Source organism: Cucumis melo, chromosome 6 (genome assembly GCF_025177605.1).
Source record: "Cucumis melo cultivar AY chromosome 6, USDA_Cmelo_AY_1.0, whole genome shotgun sequence".
NCBI lineage: Eukaryota > Viridiplantae > Streptophyta > Magnoliopsida > Cucurbitales > Cucurbitaceae > Cucumis > Cucumis melo.
Genome location: NC_066862.1, coordinates 536,869 through 559,294, shown reverse-complemented (window position 1 = coordinate 559,294; position 22,426 = coordinate 536,869). Strand labels below are relative to the sequence as shown.

Sequence of the window (22,426 nt, the reverse complement as noted above, 5' to 3'; positions counted from 1 at the left end):
AACTGCAATCTCAGATAATTTTTCAAAATGAACAATGAAAGTAATAAAATGGAGAAGAGAAAAAAGAAGAATTATCAATAATATGTTGATATCGCCAAAAGGAATTATGGGCACTGCCCCATCTGAAAAGGGGGAAAAAAAAGATATCGTACCACATGTAGTAAGTTTCCTTCAAATTTGTTGCTTTGTGTAAAAGAGGTGCAAAATGCTTTAGAGGAGAAATCATGTGACACTTGTATGCTTTTGATGTGCGCTGTCCCCATTTTGTTCCTTGTTGATTTTCCTCTTGAGTGGGTCTGTCTTTGAAGGGACAAAGCCTTTTTGTAAGTTGAATTACATTAATGCTTATAAAAAAATGAGAATCTTTCAGTACTTGCTTATCAGTATAAAGTCACAGGGACCTCACAAAAAGAATCATACAATGAAGCAAAGCTCTCACCAGATTGAACCACACGTCCATAACAAGACAACAAAGTCCTTCCCGACTCACCAAATTTCAACCTCCGTACAACAAGACACTTCTTCTAAACCAGTAATAATCATTGCACTCGAAAGATTTCACATGCTATGTTTAAGGCATCACAAATTGATCATCAATCTAACTAAAATATCTTATAGAGAAATAATTGACAAAAGTTGAAAAGGGAAAGACGGATAAACATGAGAAGAATCTCCTGCCTTCATTTCTTGCTACTGGAGCAACCAACTGCTACAGAACCAAGGACCAAAACGAAAATAAAAATGAATAAATAAATAAATGCAATAAAAAAGTAGCCAAATAAACAAGCAATCTTATACCAAGAAAGCATCTTCAAACAAATTCTGCACCTCATGTGCATTGACAGATTCACTAAACATCAAAACATGGAAGCTCAAATACACCAGAAGGGGAAAAGAAGAGAGGAATGAATGTATAAGATATATCGAATGAAAATATCAGCTTCTAGGGCCTAACCAAGTCATGTACAAAAATTTCTGCCGGCAGGAGAGATGAGGTTGTCCCCACCAGCTGTTTTGAGAGGGCAGGCAAACCCCGTTGCATTAAGAACACCACACATCAACTGTAGCTTCAACTGTTGGGGTGGGAGCGCAACTATTTGGTTGAGCAAAGTAAGCCTTGTCTATGTCCATCCATGGCTGTATTAGCAGTGTGAAGCAATTCGGAATAATCTGCAAATATTGAATTGAAAGCTTCCAGTTGCTCCAAGCACATCATAAGGGAAGCTAAAACAAATATGCATCACAATAAATTTTCAATAAAATCACAAACTACAACCAAGCCAACAATCTAAATGATTAGCTTAAATTGCTATGCAGCAGGAATTCCACATTCCTTGCTCTCGTCTCACGCACTGTTTGCACTTTGCCCTACACTCTACATAGTCATACACGTAAACCTGTTTATATCCCCATGTCAACTCGTGCCTCAACCAAATGGCCATGAAATGTGCACCAAAGGCAGCTAAGAAGTCATGTCGTGAGGTGCGTATGAGCAGTTTCAAACTTTCAAGTCAAAAGAAAACTTGTTTGACATCATTGGGCCCAAAACTTGCACTACATCTTGGGCATTTGCGATGCTGACTCTTCAAGATATCTTGTACACAGGGATTACAGAACAGATGGAAGCACTTTGTAATGACAACCTGAAGAGCCAAAAGAAAAGGAAATTTTAAACGAAATGAAGCATACAGATGAAAAAGAAAAGACAACGAAATTTGAAGAGAAAGAACAAGTACAAAAAAATTCGAAGTTTAGGCATCAACACCCAATACAATATCTTATTGGATTGAGCATAGCAATTCTGGTCCCCAAAAGATGTGATTTTACGATCTATAAGAAGCTTATACCTTACAGGTATTCGTCTGTCAGTTACTTCCAACTAGGATTTCTTCGTTTGTAATATTTTCTTGAAAGCAACAAAGTGCAAGAACGATACCAAATTCTCCAATTTCTAAGCCAAATCCAAATACGCATAATAATCACTATGATAGGGGGAAAAAAGTTACCTGCTTTCTACTGTTGACACAAATTTTGCAATTCACTATCTTTTCGTATTCCCCAAGTTCCTCATGAAGCTTTTCAACTACTGATGAGCTTTCCATCTGTGCTTCAAGCCGTGAAGCTTTTCTGCCAATAACTTCTAGTTCTTCTTCTATTCTTTTCTTCTCAAACCTAAAAAAGAGCTAAACATCACTAGCAAGTTGTGCGCGAACAAAATAAATGAAAAGAAACAGAAAATATCCATACCTTTCTTTTTCTAATTCTATCTGCAGCTCTGCTTGAGTTGTCCGACTTTTTTCAACTTTGTAATGAGATTGATCAAGTGACTCCCTTGTTTGCTGAGATGCAATTCTAATCTCCAACAATCTTTTTTGAGTATTTTCAAGAGTATCTGTGTCACGTAATTTGTCTTCTTCAATTTTCTGGATCTGATCTGAGCAGCCCCTCAACTGTAATATTAATCATACTACAATGATAAATAAGCAAATATAACACGATTATTCAGAAAGTAAGTTACAATTCTTCATCCCCACAGTTAATGTTTCAACAATTTCTCATATTACCTGGTCTTCAATTCTAGCAGCTTTCATCTCGTAAAGTACAAGAGATGCATTGCCTTGCTGAACCTCGTTTTCCAAGGCCTGTTTCTCTATGAGCATAATCTCCTGCAATTGCCTTGCCCTCACACCTTCTAAAACAAGCTGCAAAAACATAAATGGACAGCATATGAACGTCAAATAAAAGTTTGGGATTGATATCTACAACTTTCCCAGTCTTTCTTCAATTTATCAATGGAAAGTTATATTACTTCTTTTAAGAAAAATTGATATCAACAGTCAAGATGACAAAAAAGTAACTACAGTATTAATAACCTTTTGAGAGGACTGATCCCGCCCTCAGAATCCATCACTACAGACAGAATCCATCACTACAGACTGACATCCCAAAACTGCCTAATCTGTGAACTCCAACCAACCGTTTGGATCTATGGTGGCGGAGATCATTGTGCGTCTACTGTTTATGGTGAGGTTTAGATCTCGTGCCACCTGTACTTTATGCAAATTCCTTTGCGCCCTTTAGATTGAGAAAAGTGTTACCTTTTTGTTCTTTGTTTCTTGGATATTGTGAGATCGTGGAATGAGGTTTGGCCAATTACTATGCTTAATGCTTATGATTAGGAATCAAACTCCCCACTATAACTGCTCATTTTGCATTGGAGCCATTTCTTTTGCATACTCAGGATCTTTTGTATGCCCTCTCAACCAAAGAAAAAAATGTTCCATCATGCAGAAAAAACATATCTGTTGACCGTTACTACACTAGCATTCTCACAGCCCACACACCATGGAAATAAAGTCAAAAGACTGAATTCCTTTTCTTAGTTCAGTCTAAACCATTATATTTTGAAGATTACAAGGAAAGAAATAATACAATGACAGTGAAGCTTGCCCCCATTCAGAAGTAACAAAAAAAGGCAAAGAAAATATATCATCATCAATCTTTTAGCCTCAAAAGATATAATCACCTTAATGTTATAGTCATCTCTCTCGGTTATTTGCTGCAGCAGATGCTGATTTTGAGTTTGCATATCGTCATATGCCTGCCCAATTGTCTGTCAAAGACTAACAGTTAGATTACCTCACAATGCTCAGAAGATCAAACAGTCAAAGTTCAGAATACAAGTTACCTCAATTTCAGACAAGTATGCCACATTTTCGTCGCCTTTAGATTTTAAAACATCTGATAATCGAGTTAAATCCCTGAAAAATAAAGAATATGAGCTCATGGTTTGAAGCCTATATGACTATAATGTTAGAAGGAAAAAAACTAAGAACCTGGCAATTATCCCAGAATGGTATTAACCGGATAGCAAACAAACATTCAAACAATGTGACTAAAAATCATTCCCAGAATCAATGGAACAGCATTATGTAATCCCACATGACAACTTGCCCTTTAGTAATTTCATTCAATCAATGACATACTTATTGACAGTAAAAAAAAAATAATGGAAAAATCACAGAACCAGCATTTAGTACACAAACGAGCACACAACTTGTGAAAAATGAATCCAAGAATATGGTTTATGAGGGCAGAAGAGGAACAACAAGCTCCCTAAATAGTCAGATTAAAGTCCAACCTTTTAGATGCTTCTAACTTCTGTCTTAGGCGTGCAATCTCCGCTTCGGCAGCAGCTAGCCTTTGCTGAGATATAGCCTCGGATTCATTTGCAGTCTTAACACGTGATTCGAGGTTGCGTTCGTCCAAAGAGGATTTCAGAGATTGCACACGAGCCCATGCCTTATATTCCAAATCCCTAGCTTCCAACACTTCCCTGCAGAAGTAAATTCTTAAGCACACTTAACTAGAATAAATATTGGTACATTCTAGAACTCCTTGTCATAAAAAATGAGAGAAACAAAAAAAAAAAATTGAGAAGAAAAAGTTTACACTCCACCCCTCAAATATTGTTGTCCTCCACGCCTGCCCCCTTCCAAAAATCAAATAAATGGGCAAAAAGGAACTTTCTACCATGATAAAGGAATACAAACAGTTCCAAAAAGAAGTCATCCGTGTCAAAATAAAGGAATACAAACATAAAAATTTTAATTTGAAAAAGAAAAAAAGAAAAAGAAGGATCATAGAGGTGTATCCCTCAAACCACTTATGAGCTAAAAAAATAATACTACTTCAAATACCTTTCAAAGGATATTTAGAAGTGCCTTTAACCCCAAAAATCCAATTGAAGGGAGTGGCTCACATATGCTCATAAAGGCCTTGTGACATAAGTTACAGAACTCATGAGGGAAATGTCAAAGTCCGCTAGCCAAAACCACTTTGTTACAAGCACTTAAATTCCCCACAAGTGAACTCTCGATATTCATTTAATCACCACCTCCCATTTCCCACTTAACCAAATGTGACTTAAATCCTTTCCAAGAAAAATCCACATACACTTCTCCATAGTTTTACTCAAAGAGATCCTAAAACTACTTTTTAAAGTTGTAGGTCAAATAAGTTTTCTTTTTTTGATACAAACTAACAAAAGGAGTGAAGGAAAAGGCATGAACAACAAATAAAACCAAAAAGAAAAAGTTTCAAACAACTTCGACCAACAAGCCTCCTTTAGCTACAACAAAACTAAACTACTAAAGAAACCCGAAAAAGGACCACCAACAAACAAAGAGCAAACTGAAAACAAAGGCTATACAAAATTTACTTGATATAAAACTATTTTTTAAGAACAGCTCCAATGCTCAGAAGGGCAAGTGTATTTATTGTCTTCCCACTCCTTTCGTACTTTTTTTCACTAATTGAAATGAAAGTTTCTTGTTTCTTATTTTAATTGTAAATTATTTTTAAATAAAATAAAATATATAAATCCATGTCCTGTGCTTTATAGAAGCCTTCTCTTGCATCCTTCTCAAAATCATTCTTCTCTTAGCCTCTGATGATGCTACGTTATATTTTTGTCAATTGAAAATCAATTCTTTGTTCCTGTTTTTTTGGAGTAAGTTGCTTCTAACTTTTAAGATTGATTGGTGGGTACCACAACACATAGATTCTTTGGCACTCTATTGCATAATTGAAATAAAAAGAAAAACTAATTTTAACAATATTTTGTCTGCAGTAGAAGAACTTTCATCAGTGAAGTTATAGCTAACAATGACTGGATTTGGCAGTAATTCTTCACTCTAGACTACAAGATAGATGATCAATTGTCAAGCCATTTAGACAATCAAGGAATCGTTTCTTATAACAATAATTCATTTTTGTAGACACAACAAAATATCATAAACCAAATAGAGTGAATTTAGGCCACCCTACCTCGATTCAGTTGATTCACGACTATACATATCAATTATGAGTTTCAACTCCCGATTAACTTCTGTTAAATCTTGAACCTGCATTAACATTTAGAAACAGATGTTACAGCTACCAAATCTTATTGTAAATTACAAGCAGTGTGGTGTGTGCATTGGATGGGGGGAGGGGAGGGATCACTGAACAATCTTCCAAGGTTCTAAGTTAAGTTCACATGCAGTGAGGAGGTTGTTTTGGGACAGAAGTCATTTTCATTGGCAAATTAAATTTCTGCTACTCTGTCGAATATTGGATAGGAGGGACGGATTAAAAAAACACCTCTCAAGCCCACTATCCCAAAAAACATATCTAAGATTTCTATCAGAAAAGTTAATTATACCGTGGCTTGCAACTTCTGTATCTCTGCATGTTGATCCTTGGATCGAGATGACAAACTTTCACACTCTTTCTCCTGCATCAGTCCAAAAGAAAAGATGTCAGCATTCAGCCCCTTTTCCAGTTGAGCTTAATCAAACTCTACCTACCATTCTATCAATGATACTAGAAAGAGATTGCATGTCAGCCCGGACAGAATGAACATCTGAAGCAGCTTCTTTGTATTTGTGTAACTGACTTTGCATAGAGCCCATTGCTTCCGGAAACGAAGAAACCAATGCTCTAAATTCTGAGACAATTTTTTTCCTTCCTGAAGAAAAAGCAATCCATCAGAATGGAAAAGGCACTAAAACCCAATGTGGAGGGCAATCCATACTATGATTTGAGAAAAGCATTACACCCCATCCAACCTGGTTCTTTCAATACTTCAACCAGCTTGTTCTCAATTGACTTTTTTCCATCCTTCTGTTTCTGAATCAGTATTTCCAGATCATTAATCCTAGTATCGGAGACAGTAGATGATCTTCTCAAGACATCAAGTATGTTATTTTTAATATTCAGCTCCTTCTCCTTCCATATAATGTTATCCTTCTCAACCTGATGTTGGCAGCATGTGTTAGCATCAAAGAAACGAAGCACATAATAAAGGACAGATTCAGGCATTAATGCAACTACCGACCAGTTTACAACCTGTAGTTTCTCAAATAAAGCCTGCTGCTCGTTTACTTCCGATTTTAATTTTTCTATTCGATCTCTCAATAACAGATACGGTTTTGAAGATGAAATGGACTTCACACTCTTCATAGTATTCTGTCAAAAAGGCAAATAGAATTGTAAATCAGATCCTACATGAGGGGGGTATACCCTTGCAATAAGAGTTTCAGAATATATCGATAAACATTTATAACTACAATTAGGAGAAAGGTGACTGAAAAAAGACTGTTTAAATAAGTTCCAACCTGGATATCAGATAACCGTCGAAGCATTTTTAGCCGTCCTTCATGTAGACTGTTTAATTCTGCCAGTCGATCAACTGCTTGGTCCTGTAGAACATAATTAAATCAAATTAGCAACTAATGCCTTATTATTTCTAAAACAAAGAGGAGGAGGAGAAAACCTAAAGTTTAAATATGAAATCAAAACGTGGAAGAGCAGGAGAGGGGGAAGGGGAATTACCTTCAACTCTTTGAGAGAAAACTCCATATCTCGCAGATCTTTTTGTTTATCTCTCACCTTACCACTGGCAGAATGTTTACCTGCAAGATTCAAAACAGGAAATCCAGCCTTTTTTGCCGCATCATGTTCAGCTCTAAGCTTTGTTAGCTTGGAATTGCTCTCTTCCAGTTCAGCCACAGCACTCTCCAATTCCACTTCATAACAAAGAAAGAGAAAAATGAAAACACAGAACATCCGGCAGACATTTAGCCCCCCCCCCCCCCCCCACCAAAGAAAAACATCCCCAGCCCCTGTATAATGTTGCACGGCATTCTCTTTTTATTTCTTTCTTTTTCCTATTTATCGCTTCTTTTTCTTCCCCTTTTTTTTCTTTTTGCTACGAAGAGACCCCAAATTCAAAATGAGGGATTGATTTTTAATGAGAAATTGGGGATTGTATCGATAAGTGATTGATCAAACAAATGACTCAAAGGATATGCAGAATGATTCACTAAGATGACACGAAGTCCATGACACTACTATTGAAGTATATATTTTTCTAAAATGTACATAATGTCTACGGTGTAAGAAACTACACTTGATCTCATGCATCTATAAGCTTAAAAAGACTGAGTTCCACCCATTTCCACCCATTTTGCTCTTAAAGTTAATTGTTTCCTTCATATCACTGTTTGTGTCAATTTATTATTTCTAACAAGTGATTGACTAGTATCACTCTATACAACTAGCATTTAACATATGTCTGTTGTGCTAACAAGTGAGATACATATGTTCAACAGACAAAAAGTGAAAAACACGGAAACATAACCCCAATTGAAGTGCTTGTACTTCCGAGATGACTGTCGTACCTCTAACGCTCCTACAAGCACCCCTTAATTAGACGGTCCTCCTTTCTCTAGTGGGGTTTTTGAGGGATTGGTTTTTTGCATGCCATTGTATTCTTACATAAAACACTCCTACAGGCTAAAAGTACCTATATTTTCACGAGTCACCCTTCCCTTGTATGTGAGAGAATATTCTCACAAAAAAAAAAAAAAAATTAGTTTTCAAGAAACCTAAAAGATAAATCTCATAAAACTAAACCACCATGAGGTAAATCCTATAGCAATTGATTATTAGACTCAAGCTTGAAGGTCAATTGAGGTTATAAAGGTCTACAAAATAAATATGTTTTGGACTATTGAACGAAAGAAATAAAATAATCTTTCAAGGAATTTTGACAAGAAAATGGTAGTTGATTCTTTTCACTGCCGTCTCTTAGCTTTCTTCTTTTATCATACTTCATTTTATATTAACACCAAATAGAGAGGTTCAACTGAAAAGCTGTTTTCTAATCTCAGTTTGCTTGGTTTCAGAGCATGTTATTCTAACCTCTGGTATTTCTATTCCACGATTTTCAGTAAAGTTTTCGTATGAATAGAAAATACTGAAATAACTTCGGATTCACTTCTCATTACATGTTCAATAATTATACCAAAATAGTTATGATAATGCATAAGCACCAAAAGTGATCCAACCATGCTTAAAATGCTAGGGGCACCTGTACCAGAAAATAAATCCATGTAATGTCTTTTTAACATAAAAGGTGTAGATTCAATTACACATGTCTACTCTGTGGTTCTCATTTACAACAGCAAATGATAAATCATACAAAATGTCCAGAAGTTACCTTTTAGAACTTTTAGCTCAGCTTTAGTTTTTGCATCCAAGTCCCGGTGCTTTTCCAATTCTTTAGCCAAAACCTTCTGCTTAAACAAAAAATCCTTTACTCTCAACCTCATATTCCGTACTTCTTTAACCAAGTCGCCCGATGTCCTATTCCTGAATGAATCTAACAAAACAACCAATATGTATAGAGAACTAAGCAAGAAACCATATGGAACAAAGAATGACAGCAGATACAGATTATAACATAAGCATCCATGATGTTTTGTACATACCATCTTTTGGGAGCTCGCTCAACAATGTGGCATGTAAACCATCCTTCAGATACCAGAGATTTTCAATAGACGTTTCTATATTTCGCTCAATAGTTTTGGTCTTCTCACATGGTGATTCTGTTTCTTCTTCCATGTGCTTAGAGGAACTATATGCTGAGGAACTTTGAGTAGCACCTGTTTCTGCAAGCCGACTAAGAACAGCATCTTCAAAGCTAGACGAAGATCCATCTACAATGCAATTAAAAAACATTAATGTTAATAAATTATAACTAGCAAAAGAAAGGGACCAACATATGAAAACAAGCAGAGGTCCTTTCAGTTAAAAGAGACAAGAAACCAACAGAACATGCAGACTGTCTTTATTATTCGAACATATTATAACAATTTTAAGAGCTCCAAGTTGACTAAATACAACAGGAGTATAATTACAAGAGAATTGAAAAGCATACACCAACGAGCATGAAAATAATATAAGTTTAGAACCTCACCCAAGCTTGTGCACTTCCCTTTAGAGAGGCTCTTGGATTTTGTGTGAGTGTGTGTAACGAAACAATATATCAATGATGATTTAAAGTATCAGGACACAGTAGGACACTCTACACATGAAGATGTACAACTACCAAAGAGACTTATAAAAACTCTCCAATTGGCCTAAATCAAGAGCCTATTATTTCTTGTTTCTTTCTATTGCTTTTTTTTACATTTACAGATCGTCCTCATGCTTCAATATAAGAACCAAACAAGAAATAACAATGAATGGAAGCACTCTATCCCACTAGAGGGAAAAAGATAACTAGTCCAAATAAAGGATAAAAATTCTCACCTACAGCAGCTATTGTATGCTCACCATCCCGCTTGCTCCTCCACCTCCTCATACGGACAGAAGATGTTTCCAATCCATTAACAAGCTGTTGCAAAATGGATAAACTACACTTTCAAGGAATGTACGAAAGATTACATGGTATGTCAAGAAGATGACCAGTGAAAGCTATACAAATACCTCTTCCCAACAGTTTTTAACCACAGCCACTGTCGTATCATATGGCTCTTGTTTCTCCTTTAACTGAGCATATTTATTCTGAAGGGATTTGTACTCTACCTTCTGAACCTCTAATTTCTGTATGAGCTTCTGATTTTGGTATTGAAGAACAGCAACATCCAGCTGCAAAGGAAATAGAGGATATATTAGGACCTAGTTCTCGTTCTCATTCTACAAATAAACAGAATTCACAAACCTCTTCCTCCCTTTTTCGTAAATTGCACATGGATGCCCAATAAAGAATATGTTAATAATTGATTGTCCAAGAGCATTTATCTCACACACATGTCAGAGGCATACAGAAATACATATTTCTACGTGTATGGGTATACAGACACTATGGCTTACTGGTTTTCTTCTTTACATTTCTTTCAGTTTTTTTAGTACAACACAATTCTGGTAGTCTTCTAATCAAATTCAATGACAGTGAAATTTTCGTATTTTGAACATTAAATCTATCAGTTCCAAGAATTAACATTCTTCTAAATTATTTTATACGTTGCAACACGTGATTCAGTTGGGGGAAGAAACCAGTATTTTTAATTCTTCCATAATTCAATACAAATACTAGGTCTCTTTTCCAAATCTCAAGCTACATCAGATAGAATGTATTCAAAATCAATTTGCACTTTCTTGAACTTCGCACACCACTCAAGATAAGCACAAATCATAAGTCATGAATCAGAAATTCATGATTTTTCTCTCAGAAGATACTTTCATCCAACTTATAACAAAAACCCACAGAAATTTACATTGATTGCATTAGACTAGGCACATATAAAGTCTTTACCCTCGGATTCGTAAAAAGAAGATGGCTTCAAATTTTTTTAAAAAAATGAACAATTTAATCTCTGTAGTCAATATGAGTTTACGAAAAATAACAACACATGCAAAGTCGTTCAAAAAAGGTAGTAATCTAAACGACAAACGCTGGGCAGGATAAACCTACAAAACCAAGTATGGAAGCACAATAAGTTCGAAAAGGTTGGAAACTAATTAACTGAATGACCTTACCTTCTTGTCCTCAGAAATGGGCAAGAAGGGCGCTTTCTTAGCAGTAGCCGCCGTTGGGGATATGGTGCTAAAGTGACGCCGCTTTCTATCTGATTCGACGGTGCTCCCCATTCCCCCTGACACAGGCCACAAGAGCCAGCAACCAGGTATACTCACATAACACCTCTCCAAAGATTGAATAAGCACCTGTAAACCCTAATTCAGAGGATCACCCTTCTGGAAGATTGATTACCGTTCACTACTCAATCCCAAACCCTCCACAAGATAGTATATTCCTCAAGAAAATCCTAGAGCTAAAAGGGTATTCACAGAAATCTTAGCTAATATATTCAGACTTGAAGCAACAGAAAGCAATAAAGAAATATGGTGGATTCAGCCGCTCAAACCCTAATTAAGGTGGAAAACTGTAAAAAGAATGAAAAATCCGAAAAAGAACCCAAAAAAAAAGGAAAAAAAACCTCAGCTGGGAGGAAGGGGTGGATTTGTGGGGCGTAAGATGAGTCTGATGCGGCCTGGTTCCCACTTTGTTATGGTTCTCTAATGGAGGGAGAAAATGGGGAGTCGTGTGGGTCTACTGGTGTGGCAGTGCCAAAATTCCGATGGCGTCGAAATTCTTAGAAAAATATGGGGGCACTTCCGGAAAGTGGAAATTCTATCACCAACTGCAAATCATCCCTCGGAATTTGTCTTCGCCATTGTATTTATACTTGTCATTATTTTATACAAATCCGCGCTTTCCATTATAAATTTATAGTTAATATTATTGTTTTTCTTTTTCTTTTTCTTTTTTTCTTAGGGAAGAGTTAATTTAATTATATTGCCCTTCACTTTCTCTTCTACAAATATTAATACTTTCTATAATTATTTCTACTGAACGTCGTTCGTTACGATTTTATTTGCTCAACAATAATATGTAAACTTGAAATAAATCAAGATTTCGTCCTTCTTCTAATCACAAAATTTTGTTATTTCATTTGAAACAATTAGATTTTTTAATTGGTAATTGTTGTATTTTATATTTTACAAGTATATTTAAGACTCTTTTTAACATATTACCACCAATATCAATTTCAAGATTAAAGGTGGGATTTCTGCTTTAATCCAATAACTTTGAAAGAGAAAAAAAAAATGAAACTAAAAATAAAATAGTTAATGAACACTCTTTAACGTTTAATTATGGTTAAATTATCTTTGCTAATTGTCTATTTAGCATCTCAACTTTATAGATATCAATAAATTGCACATCAGAGTAGAAAAACAATAATAGCAAATAGGCCAAAAATAAATAAAATAAAATAATTTTAAAACGCAGTCGGCCTGCCCTTATTGAATGGCGTAGATGAACAACCTGCTTCACCACTGTCTATCGCTCTTTAAACATCGCCTATTTTTCTGTTTTCCTATCTAATTTGCCATCTTTATGTATTCTTGCCGTTTTTGATATATGAATTATAATAACCACGACCCATCAAAAGTAGTGATCTCACAAGCCAAACTATATACACATCAAATTCCATTGCAATGAAAGATGAAAGTACAGAGACGATGTCAATGCAATTATTCATCTTTATTCGTCAACTGGTGTCTTTTCTTTTGCCCAACTTCAACAAGCAATGTCAAAAGTGCCTCACACACCTGAGATGCATCTGCTTCGGACGTGTCATCATTGAGAGACGAATAAACCATCCAGGCATGGTCTAGCTTACGTTTCGGACGCACCACGGTGGACCCGGGGACTTCAGCATCACGACATGTTACAAGTCCATCACTCTTCTCACGGTAACGGATCTGCAGTAGCTGGGCGCAGGCTGCCATTGCAGCTCCCAGGGGAATCATTACAGGGAGTTTTGGAGCTTGAGCAGTGGAGAGTGGAGCAGGTAGTTCAGCATGAGCAACACGAGACAAGGTTGCCAAGACAGCAGGTGAAATGCTGGCTTCGGTGTGGAATGATACCACGGGGAGTTCCGCAGGCAAGTGGTGCTGCATTAAAAATTTCTTCCTCCTCTCGTACGTCAAATCTTCTAGAGCTTGCAGGTCTCCCTAGATAGAAAGCAAACAAATTCTCTAGACTTTTTTTCGGTTCAAACAAATGTGATAATATATAAAGTCCATGACATACAAGCAAGATAGCTAGAATATGCAATTTGACAGGGAGGAAATTTATTAAAAAAAACATGGATACTTATAAAGAAATACGCAATTTCAATTCGCCATATATTTAGGAAGTTTGACAATAGAGAGGCAGCCAGTCCACAATTGTATATTTTCTATAAAAGAACCTTCAATAATTGGCCTACACGTACCTTGATCACTTTACAAATCAAAATCTCCATAAGCTTTCGTACGTTTACATAATCGCCAAGCTGTCCTTCCCGCAAGATATCAGATGCTATTGGACTGCCGCCATATGGACTTTGAGCTAATGCCAAGCCCGCAACCTTTTCTCTCAAATCAGACCAATACAATGATAAGGCAGCTGCTGCATCTACTCCCCCTTTGCTGTGCCCAAGAATCAATACACGTTTCCCAGAACCCCAATATATTTCTTCCACGTAGTCTTTGATCTCCCTTGCATTTTTCTCCACTGAAGCCTGTTTATAGATTTTTCATTGTTTAACGTGATAGGAAGAGAGATAACAGAATGGTAAAAACTTTAAAGCAAATAAAGATACCTCACTATGAATCTTTGCAATATGACAAGCCAGACCCATCTTAGAGAATTTTGTTTTTGTATCGACAAAATACAATGGTCCGTGGTTACTGAAAAGTCCTACCATTTACATGAATTACAGCGGCCAAACCAGGTAAGTATGTTCTCAAACAAACCACAAAAGGATCTAAAGAAAATTAAATATCTGAAGAAGCGTTCCCTTAGGCATATTAAAATTCAATTACAACAAGGAAACCTAGGATTTAAAACTTTATCTAGTATGTCCTATCACAACTCCATTTTAACACTTCTATAACCAAACTTCGTTTCAGAACCTCAAATATTTTTTAAATCCAATCTTCTAGCTTTTAATTCAACATCGTGAACAATTTAAGTCTACAATACTGTCCTTGGGCCATTAAAGAATCAAAGTTCATAACAGCTTAAGACAAGGTTGCAGTTGCAACTTAGATTTTCCACATGATTCACAGATGCCCAATTCACATGCACTGTCAAAAATCTACTAACAAAATTATGTAGACAGAAAAATTTACCTGGAACAAGCAAGTAAACCACTGAATTAGGTAATCTGTGAATACCATGCCTGACAGAAAGAGAAGTGTGTCAACGATGTACATCAATCCAGTTAAGTAGTAGAAAAGCAAGAGCAGCTATCGCTCATATTACCTGATGTCTTCCAAGATTTCCGTAAACCTCTCAGTTCCATCTTCAACCGAGGGCAATCCAGATGCACTTTGAAGCCATCCTATATCATCAGCAGACCCACGTACTGTCCTCAGGGCGCGATCGATGAGGCTGAATGAGATTGAGCATTACAAATGAAACAAACAAAAGAAAGGAATTAAGATGCATGTACCAAACTAGATAAAAAGTAGCCCACACCTAAAAATCCCATCTGGTACATTTATTTCAGTTTAATATGAAACAATACCCTTGAAACATTGACATGCCGTTCCGACCAGTATTACTTGACAATTGAAGACCGCCACTAAGGCGGGATGACTCTTCAACTGCGGTTCTTGAAACTTCAGTATGTACAGGAGGAACTTTGATTGCAGCTTCAGCTGGTTCGGAAATTATTGATTGTGTAGAACTAGAGCTTTGATCTGCACTGTCTCTCAATGGCGTTTCTGGTTCTCTGGAAGGAAATGTCACTAATTCCTCTTCATGTAAAGAAGAATTCCTAGGTTCTCTAAGGTCAGGGTCAACTGAGACCGAATCAACATAAAACTGTCGCCAAATTAGTTAGAATGCATGGAATGTAAAACAGTGGTTAATAAAAAAAAGAAAGACAAAATCATTAGCACTTCTAAAGCCAAGCTTGGTTAAATTGCAAGCATCATAATAACCATTAATAAATAAAAAAGGTAAACGAAAAGAAGAAACTATAAAAATAACCATACAAGTAAAAACAGAAAGAAAAGAATGAAACAGGAGATGGAGAATTATTTTAAGTAAAAAAGAAGATTTAAAAAAAGGTATGCACGTGCAAGCAGGTTGTAAACAGTTCTCAATTCATCAAATCATTAATTCATTAATCAATTGAACAAAATTTGAAAAGGTTGTAAAAGTTTCAAACCAATAAAATGATTTGTCATAGAAGACACAAGCACGAGCAGGTAAAATCAAGAGCACCATAATATAAAGGTTGTGAAGAGATGAAGACAGTTAAATAAACACGAAAGGACGGAAGATAAGTACCAGAAAAACAGCTAGTAAAGTATGAAGTTGTTTGTGCTACATAAGAAGCAGCCCCGTTGAGAACCGGTACAGATGTAAATAGCTGAGGAATAAGGCCCTCAATCAAACCATCATGCTCTTCCTGAGAAAGAGGAATTGTTGAGAGGCTATATATATAAAAGAACACATAGTACACATAGTTGACAGTTACTTGAAGATAGTAAGTTGCAAGATGCAAACAAGGACCACACCTACAGTCAGCCAAAGATGTCATCATGAGATGAGTTTTTTATCATGTTTTAATACAAACAACAATCATACCGACAAAATAAGCATTCCCTGTTCTACAAACGCATTTGTGGAGCATTGTTTCACAAGGAGAAAAAAAAATTATCGAGTAGAAGCAAGATATTTCAGGCTTGACAGAGGCGTAAAAGAAGAGGCCAACAATTATTGCATTACTATTGGACTTCTTGACGATGAATTATATGTTATGCAAACCAATGATAACGTTTCGTAAATGAGATAAGAAGTTAATCGTTAAATTATTAATTTCTCGTGGCATTCATTTTGAGAAGGAATCATGATGCCAATGCTCTACAGCTTGATTCCAAGTTACTAACTCATCAATCAATAAAAATTCCACGTTTCTTTACCCTGAATAGTTATCTTCATTTTTTGCCCTTGCACTAAGTTATATCAATTTTTACGGGAAACCGACGTCCCTGAAGAACTATGAAGTACCGTCAGCTCCAATTTACCTTTTCTTTCCTTCAAGAGTCTGTTGTTTTATACCTTTGAAGAGGGAAAAATAATAAAATAAGAGTCTCTTGTTTTATAAGTTTTCAAAATAGTTAAAGCTTTGAAGAATATAGTATGACATAACATACAGGAGATTTTGAGTTGTAGTTTCCAGTGATGATTGCCACTACCTATGGAACTTTTGAAAGACTATTGATATTGATATTGATATTCATATGGAATCTAAAACATTGTTTATGCATTGTCACAGACTTTATATTGAAATCTACCAACCAATAGATATACTTACAATGTAGTTCCAGTAAGTACCATTTCAAACATTGTTTGGCTCTTCAATTAGAATCTCCAGAACCCTTGAAAAGTTTTAAATCAGTTTAAAAAAGCAAGCAATGAAGCATTCCTAAATCTACCGACACTAAACTGCCAAATCAACTGATTATTTTTCAACCGGCAAACATAAACCCAATGAACTCCTGTAAACTAAACGATTTCGTGCAGATGACAGTATTTACGAATTCACAAAATCAAAAAAATCTCGTGGGAATTAAAGGAATAGAGATGAGGCAAATGGCAGCAGGAAGGAAAAGTAGGAAGATTCACATAATGCATAACTTACCAGCGATGGATTGCCTGATTCACCTGGCTTTGTAATCCCGCTTTCCCCCATCCTTGAAAAGTGCGACTTCGTCAATTAACCGGTCGATTTCGGGCGAAGAAGTAGGAGAGAGATGAAGAAATCCAAAATGAATTGGGAAAAAGGGAATTGAAATCCGTTCGAGTATACAGGAATTATGAGTCTGTGACGCAATGGAAACCACAAACAAGCAAAGGAACAAGATTCAAGACTGCGGTGAGGTTAACGATTTTACGTGGGAGGTAAGTCATGGATTGGAGGGGCCAGAGGTTGTGGAATTTGGAGAAATATGGGAGATGGTACCATCTTCTAAAAAGTATATATTAAAATTAAAAGTAAATTAAGTCGTTAATGTTACTCTCAACATCTGTCCTCCTTTGTTGCCAGATTCATACCATTTCATCCTGCACCGTCTCCTAAAATAATCATTTTATATTGTTTACATGTGTTTCCCTTCTTAATCCGGGGGTCTTGTAATCAACCAACATATTCGATCATGGATGAATCAATGTCCAACAAATCTAAAGTTTGAGACTTACGTTCTTCGTACTTTGATCGATTTTTCTTAATTCTTATCCTTCATTTGATGAAGTGTTCAATTGATTGAGTTTGATCCATAACCATCTTTCAATAAAAGTCATCTTATTTTTATTATCTAATAGATCATATATATATATATAACGATAAATAAACATATCATTTGTTAAAAGACGGGGAGATCAAATTTTTGTTTACGTGTTGAATAGAGTATATCAATATATTTACTAATCTAATATTTTAAAATGATATTCAATTTGATTTAATCAAGCGTGATGTTATATTGCAAAATATTTGCCTAAAGCGTGATGATATGTAGATCATCTCCAACTTTTTCCTCTTTACTCGAAAATGAGACTATTTGTCACTGTATTCTATTTTTCTTTCGTCGTGGAGAGGCGTGTGAACAATTTGATTTTATCGGCAGTTGTTTCTATCGAGAATGTTCAAACAACACGATGAATACAAAAATTTGATCAATACAACTCAATCTCTCCAATTTGGGTTGGATTACAAACTTGTATGAGCTTGATTCAATCTGATCAAAATTGTATGAAATTGAGTTAGTTTACTAGGGCTAATGCACTTTTAACCAAACCAACCCAACCCAACTTTCTATCCAAGTCTAAAAGTTATTTCTACACTTTATTTAATACATAATTATTTATATATTATTTGTCTCGTGACAATTAAGAAATAATAATAATTTTCATGTACTCAGAACACGATTTTCACAAATATAAATTTAAAATATGTTACAAATCTTAATACAAGTGAACATACACTTTAGAAATTAAAATTTCGAACAGAAAAAAAACCAAAAACTTTTTTTATTTTATAAGAAGTATTGGATGGTTAATGTATACTTTTATATGCATATGTGAAACTTATTTGTACGAACATTTTAGTTTTGGTTAAATTTGGATAAAAGTATATACCGCAAAGAGCAAAGAGTGTCTTTGCGGAATTTTGGACTTGCGAGCGTCTTCTTTGTTGTTGATAAAAATGGCCATCTTCACAAATTGCATTGCATGGCGACACATGATCTCTTGACAGTTATCCACGTCCTCGATTGCCGCAATGCTTCTCTTTATCCCCCTCTTCCATCTCCACCATTTTCTTCCATTCTGTTATTATATATATCCACCTTCTGCCCCTATCTCACTCATCCACTTTCACAACAATGGCGAAAAACCCTCTCAGAGTCCTCGTCACTGGTGCTGCTGGTATTATCACCTCCATTATATTGCTTTCAGTCTTCTACTTCTTTCAATTTAATCAAGTATTTGCATATGCTTGGGTTGCGTGACAATGTAGGATTTTTTTTTTTTTTTTTTTTTTTTTTTTGTATCTATCTGTCTGCTTCACATCGCTGAATCGAATAATTTTCATTCTTCGTTGTCGATTTCGTTAATGTTTCAAAAGAATGGAAGATTCGGATTCTTGTATTAGGAATCTGGATACCGTCATGATTCTGCCTTGCATATTGACTGGTTTTGGCATGGCGTGGGTGTGTTGTGTCCGCCGATTCTTTGCTTTCTCTGCAAATGATGATCGTCTCTTCTTCAGATTCTGGAGGCGATAGTCGAGTTTTGTATTGATTGTCAGCCAAAATTGTTTTTCGTTTCTTTTGATTGAGAGAAAAAATGGAGCTAACCGAACTTCTCCAGAAATTTCTCGTTGTTTCGTTTACCATCGGGTTCTTTTGGAAGCTCATTAGGTATATGTGGAGTTTTGTGAGCATGGAGAAGGAACCGATTAGAGTTTTAGTCACTGGAGCCGCAGGCATGATCGGTTCTTTTTCGGATTTTCCATTATTTTCTTCCGTGTATAACCATTACGTTTGTTATTTTTAGGGACTGTTTGCTATAATTGAAATTTGCTTTTCTTGTTTCTTCTTTTCTAATTTTTGGTAAACGTTTGATCCTGATTAGTATTTAATTTTTAATGAAATATTTTTTCATTTGGAAATTTCTTTTGAAATATGTGATTTCGCTGAATGCGGATCCAATCCGAAATCTTTACGTGCGTTTGATGTCGGTTCTTTCTCCCGTTGCCTTATTTCTTCATTTAATACATACCCAAGTATCACAGAATTAGAATAATGAAAGGAAATTTAAGTATCTTATGCTAGAAAAGTAGAACATTGGTTCATATTCCTTCCTTTTTTATTGGCTACAGTGTAACTACAAGATGTTGCATCTCCCAGCAACAAGTAGTTCTTATTGTATTCGAGCCAATAATTCTCCTTTCCCTTTATGGTACAGGGCAAATTGGTTATGCAATTGTTCCAATGATTGCAAGGGGGGTCATGCTAGGCCCTGATCAGCCAGTAATTCTGCACATGCTCGATATCGAGCCTGCAGCTGAGGCTTTGAATGGTGTAAAGATGGAATTAATAGATGCTGCCTTTCCTCTGCTAAAGGGTATGCTTTTAGCAGTACATTGTCTTTCTTTGGGTAGTAATCTTCCGTGGGTTTTGAACTTCCTGTACTCTGCCCAAACAGGTGTTGTTGCAACAACGGATGTCGTTGAAGCTTGTAAGGAAGTCAATGTTGCAGTTATGGTTGGTGGTTTCCCTCGAAAGGAGGGCATGGAAAGGAAGGACGTGATGACGAAAAATGTCTCCATTTACAAAAAACAGGCTTCAGCCTTGGAACAGCATGCTGCTCCAGATTGTAAGGTAAGATAAGTACCCTCCAACATTCTGGGACATGTGGTAGTTATTTGGTGGCTGTTTTATTTATGTGGTATGGAAAAAGCAATTAATATATCTTTCCTGAAAAATATACAAATCCCTGCCCCCCGCCCCAGCAAAAAAGAAAGGAAAAGAAGCCACATTCTAATACTGTTCTTGGCATTTGCTTACCTCATTCACCACTTGACAATGTTCCCTCTCCCATTGCTTTGAGAACTATAACATTGCTTTAAGAGCTTTATTTATTTCCATTTATTCAATTTTATGGAAGGAAGTGCATTAACTACAGGTATTAGTGGTGGCCAACCCGGCCAACACAAATGCTCTCATCTTGAAAGAGTTTGCCCCTTCAATCCCCGAGAAGAACATCACATGTCTTACACGATTGGATCATAATCGAGCATTAGGCCAAATCTCAGAGAGGCTAAACGTGCATGTTAGTGATGTGAAGAATGTCATTATCTGGGGCAATCACTCTTCTACACAGTATCCAGACGTCAATCATGCAAAAGTCACCACTAGCAGTGGAGAGAAACCAGTTCGAGAATTGGTTGCAGATGATCAATGGTAACACAACAACTTCGGACCACATCCTCGAAATCTTTGATACTGTATCTGTGCTTCTATATATTCTATAAAAGATGCTTGCTCTTCTTCTTTCAAAAGAAAATTGCTTGCTCAGTAGTTTGTTCAAAGAAGGAAGAAAAACTTTTCAAAGATGAGATGTTTTCTGTTTTAACATTTGATTCCAAATAATTTTGAAGGTTGAATACCGAGTTTATTACCACCGTACAGCAACGTGGTGCCGCCATTATAAAGGCTCGAAAGCTATCTAGTGCTCTGTCTGCTGCCAGTTCTGCTTGTGATCATATACGAAACTGGGTTTTGGGGACCCCCAAGGTTGATCGTTAAATCTTCAAATGACATTTGATCGTGAATGGTATTTTTATTATTTATAATTTGGCTGAAATTTATTTGCTTTGTTGTATCCTTCATTTAGGGAACTTGGGTTTCCATGGGAGTGTATTCTGATGGTTCTTATGGTATAGAACGCGGTCTTATCTACTCCTTTCCAGTCACATGTGAGAAAGGAGAATGGTCAATCGTTCAGGGTAAGCTTTTTTTCTCCCAGGCTAAGGGTCATGAATGAGATTTGTTAAATAAATTGATGTTATATTTCGGTTTCTAAACTTCCATTCTCGACTCTTTTTTTTTTTTTTTTTTTTTGTCATCATAGTTTCAGAGGGTATTTTTTGGCTGCCTAAACTTTGCAGTATATTTTACATAGATCAGTTTATGCTCATTTCTGAACTTTAGAAACTGACTCAATATTTATGATGTAGTCATATAACATGGAGTATGAAGGATAAGATTTAGAAGGAATGGAAGTATGATGTAAATCTTTATAATATTAGGAATTTTAGTTATGGATTAAATTGGTTACTTAAATGGTAAACCCAGAATGGAACTGGATTTTGAAGGCTTTCTATTGCAATTGCAGGGCTGAAGATTGATGAGTTTTCAAGAGCCAAGATGGATGCAACAGCAAAAGAGCTGATTGAGGAGAAAGCTTTGGCTTATTCATGCCTTGGTTGATATGGAGTTGTGCTATTTTAGTCATGATTTCCCTTCAATAAATCTTTAGGGATTTCTTAATTTGTTTTTTCTTTTCTTCAATAATTTCTGGAAATCGTACAGAAATTATGGGTAGTTCATTATTTTACGTGAATTATTGCTATAATAAACTGCTATATTTTATGGTAGTATGCTATTACCATGTAAGTGTGTGGAACCGTACAGCACTCTCGTATGCTGCCACTCCTACAAATTACTTCGTGGTTTAATTGTTTCCTACATACATTCTCACCCAATTGGGAACAATCCCATCACAAGTTCATCCATTAAAAAAAAAAAGCTTTTATTGGTTTACTTAAGCTCAATTTTATTAATTTTCTTTTTGGTCTGATTTTATAAAAGATGAAAACAAATTGCATGGAAGTAAGTAATTAATTATATGGACGACTAAAATTCAAAGATGCAGACAATTTTTATTGGTGTTTTGCTATAATTAAAA

The 22,426-nt window shown here is 35.8% G+C and overlaps 3 protein-coding genes across 6 annotated transcripts; 1 reads left to right on the top strand and 2 right to left on the bottom strand.

Moving 5' to 3' along the window:
- Nucleotides 1-771: 771 nt before the first annotated feature.
- On the bottom strand, nt 772-12,060 carry LOC103483129 (E3 ubiquitin-protein ligase BRE1-like 1). Of its 3 annotated transcripts, XM_008439586.3 has the most exons (20): nt 11,829-12,059; nt 11,371-11,556; nt 10,318-10,479; nt 10,141-10,225; nt 9,318-9,545; nt 9,047-9,208; nt 7,378-7,571; nt 7,161-7,244; nt 6,892-7,011; nt 6,612-6,798; nt 6,351-6,511; nt 6,206-6,277; nt 5,830-5,906; nt 4,142-4,336; nt 3,689-3,761; nt 3,527-3,613; nt 2,565-2,702; nt 2,248-2,450; nt 2,007-2,172; nt 772-1,643 (listed from the first exon to the last, which is right to left on the bottom strand). In XM_008439586.3, the coding sequence occupies exons 2-20, from the start codon at nt 11,479-11,481 to the stop codon at nt 1,512-1,514; spliced, it is 2,637 nt and encodes an 878-aa protein (XP_008437808.1). In that variant the 5' UTR covers nt 11,482-11,556; nt 11,829-12,059; the 3' UTR covers nt 772-1,511. The 3 variants fall into 3 exon arrangements, with proteins under 3 accessions (XP_008437808.1, XP_050941782.1, XP_008437811.1); XM_051085825.1 differs by having other exon boundaries at nt 11,371-12,059; XM_008439589.3 differs by lacking the exons at nt 772-1,643; nt 2,007-2,172 and having other exon boundaries at nt 2,318-2,467; nt 11,371-12,060.
- Nucleotides 12,061-12,631: 571 nt separating this feature from the next.
- Nucleotides 12,632-17,648, bottom strand: LOC103483127 (uncharacterized). The gene is made up of 8 exons (XM_008439579.3): nt 17,100-17,648; nt 15,743-15,863; nt 14,973-15,249; nt 14,708-14,836; nt 14,575-14,624; nt 14,043-14,140; nt 13,674-13,961; nt 12,632-13,410 (listed from the first exon to the last, which is right to left on the bottom strand). Exons 1-8 carry the CDS (start codon nt 17,148-17,150, stop codon nt 12,928-12,930), a joined length of 1,497 nt encoding a protein of 498 aa, XP_008437801.2. The 5' UTR covers nt 17,151-17,648; the 3' UTR covers nt 12,632-12,927.
- A 924-nt stretch (nt 17,649-18,572) lies between these two features.
- On the top strand, nt 18,573-22,206 carry LOC103483128 (malate dehydrogenase, cytoplasmic-like). 2 transcript variants are annotated; one of them, XM_008439582.3, is made up of 7 exons: nt 18,573-18,880; nt 19,922-20,080; nt 20,162-20,337; nt 20,642-20,919; nt 21,117-21,252; nt 21,353-21,464; nt 21,854-22,206. In XM_008439582.3, the coding sequence occupies exons 1-7, from the start codon at nt 18,838-18,840 to the stop codon at nt 21,946-21,948; spliced, it is 999 nt and encodes a 332-aa protein (XP_008437804.1). In that variant the 5' UTR covers nt 18,573-18,837; the 3' UTR covers nt 21,949-22,206. The 2 variants fall into 2 exon arrangements, with proteins under 2 accessions (XP_008437804.1, XP_008437802.1); XM_008439580.3 differs by lacking the exon at nt 18,573-18,880 and adding an exon at nt 19,092-19,439.
- The last annotated feature ends 220 nt before the right edge of the window (nt 22,207-22,426 follow it).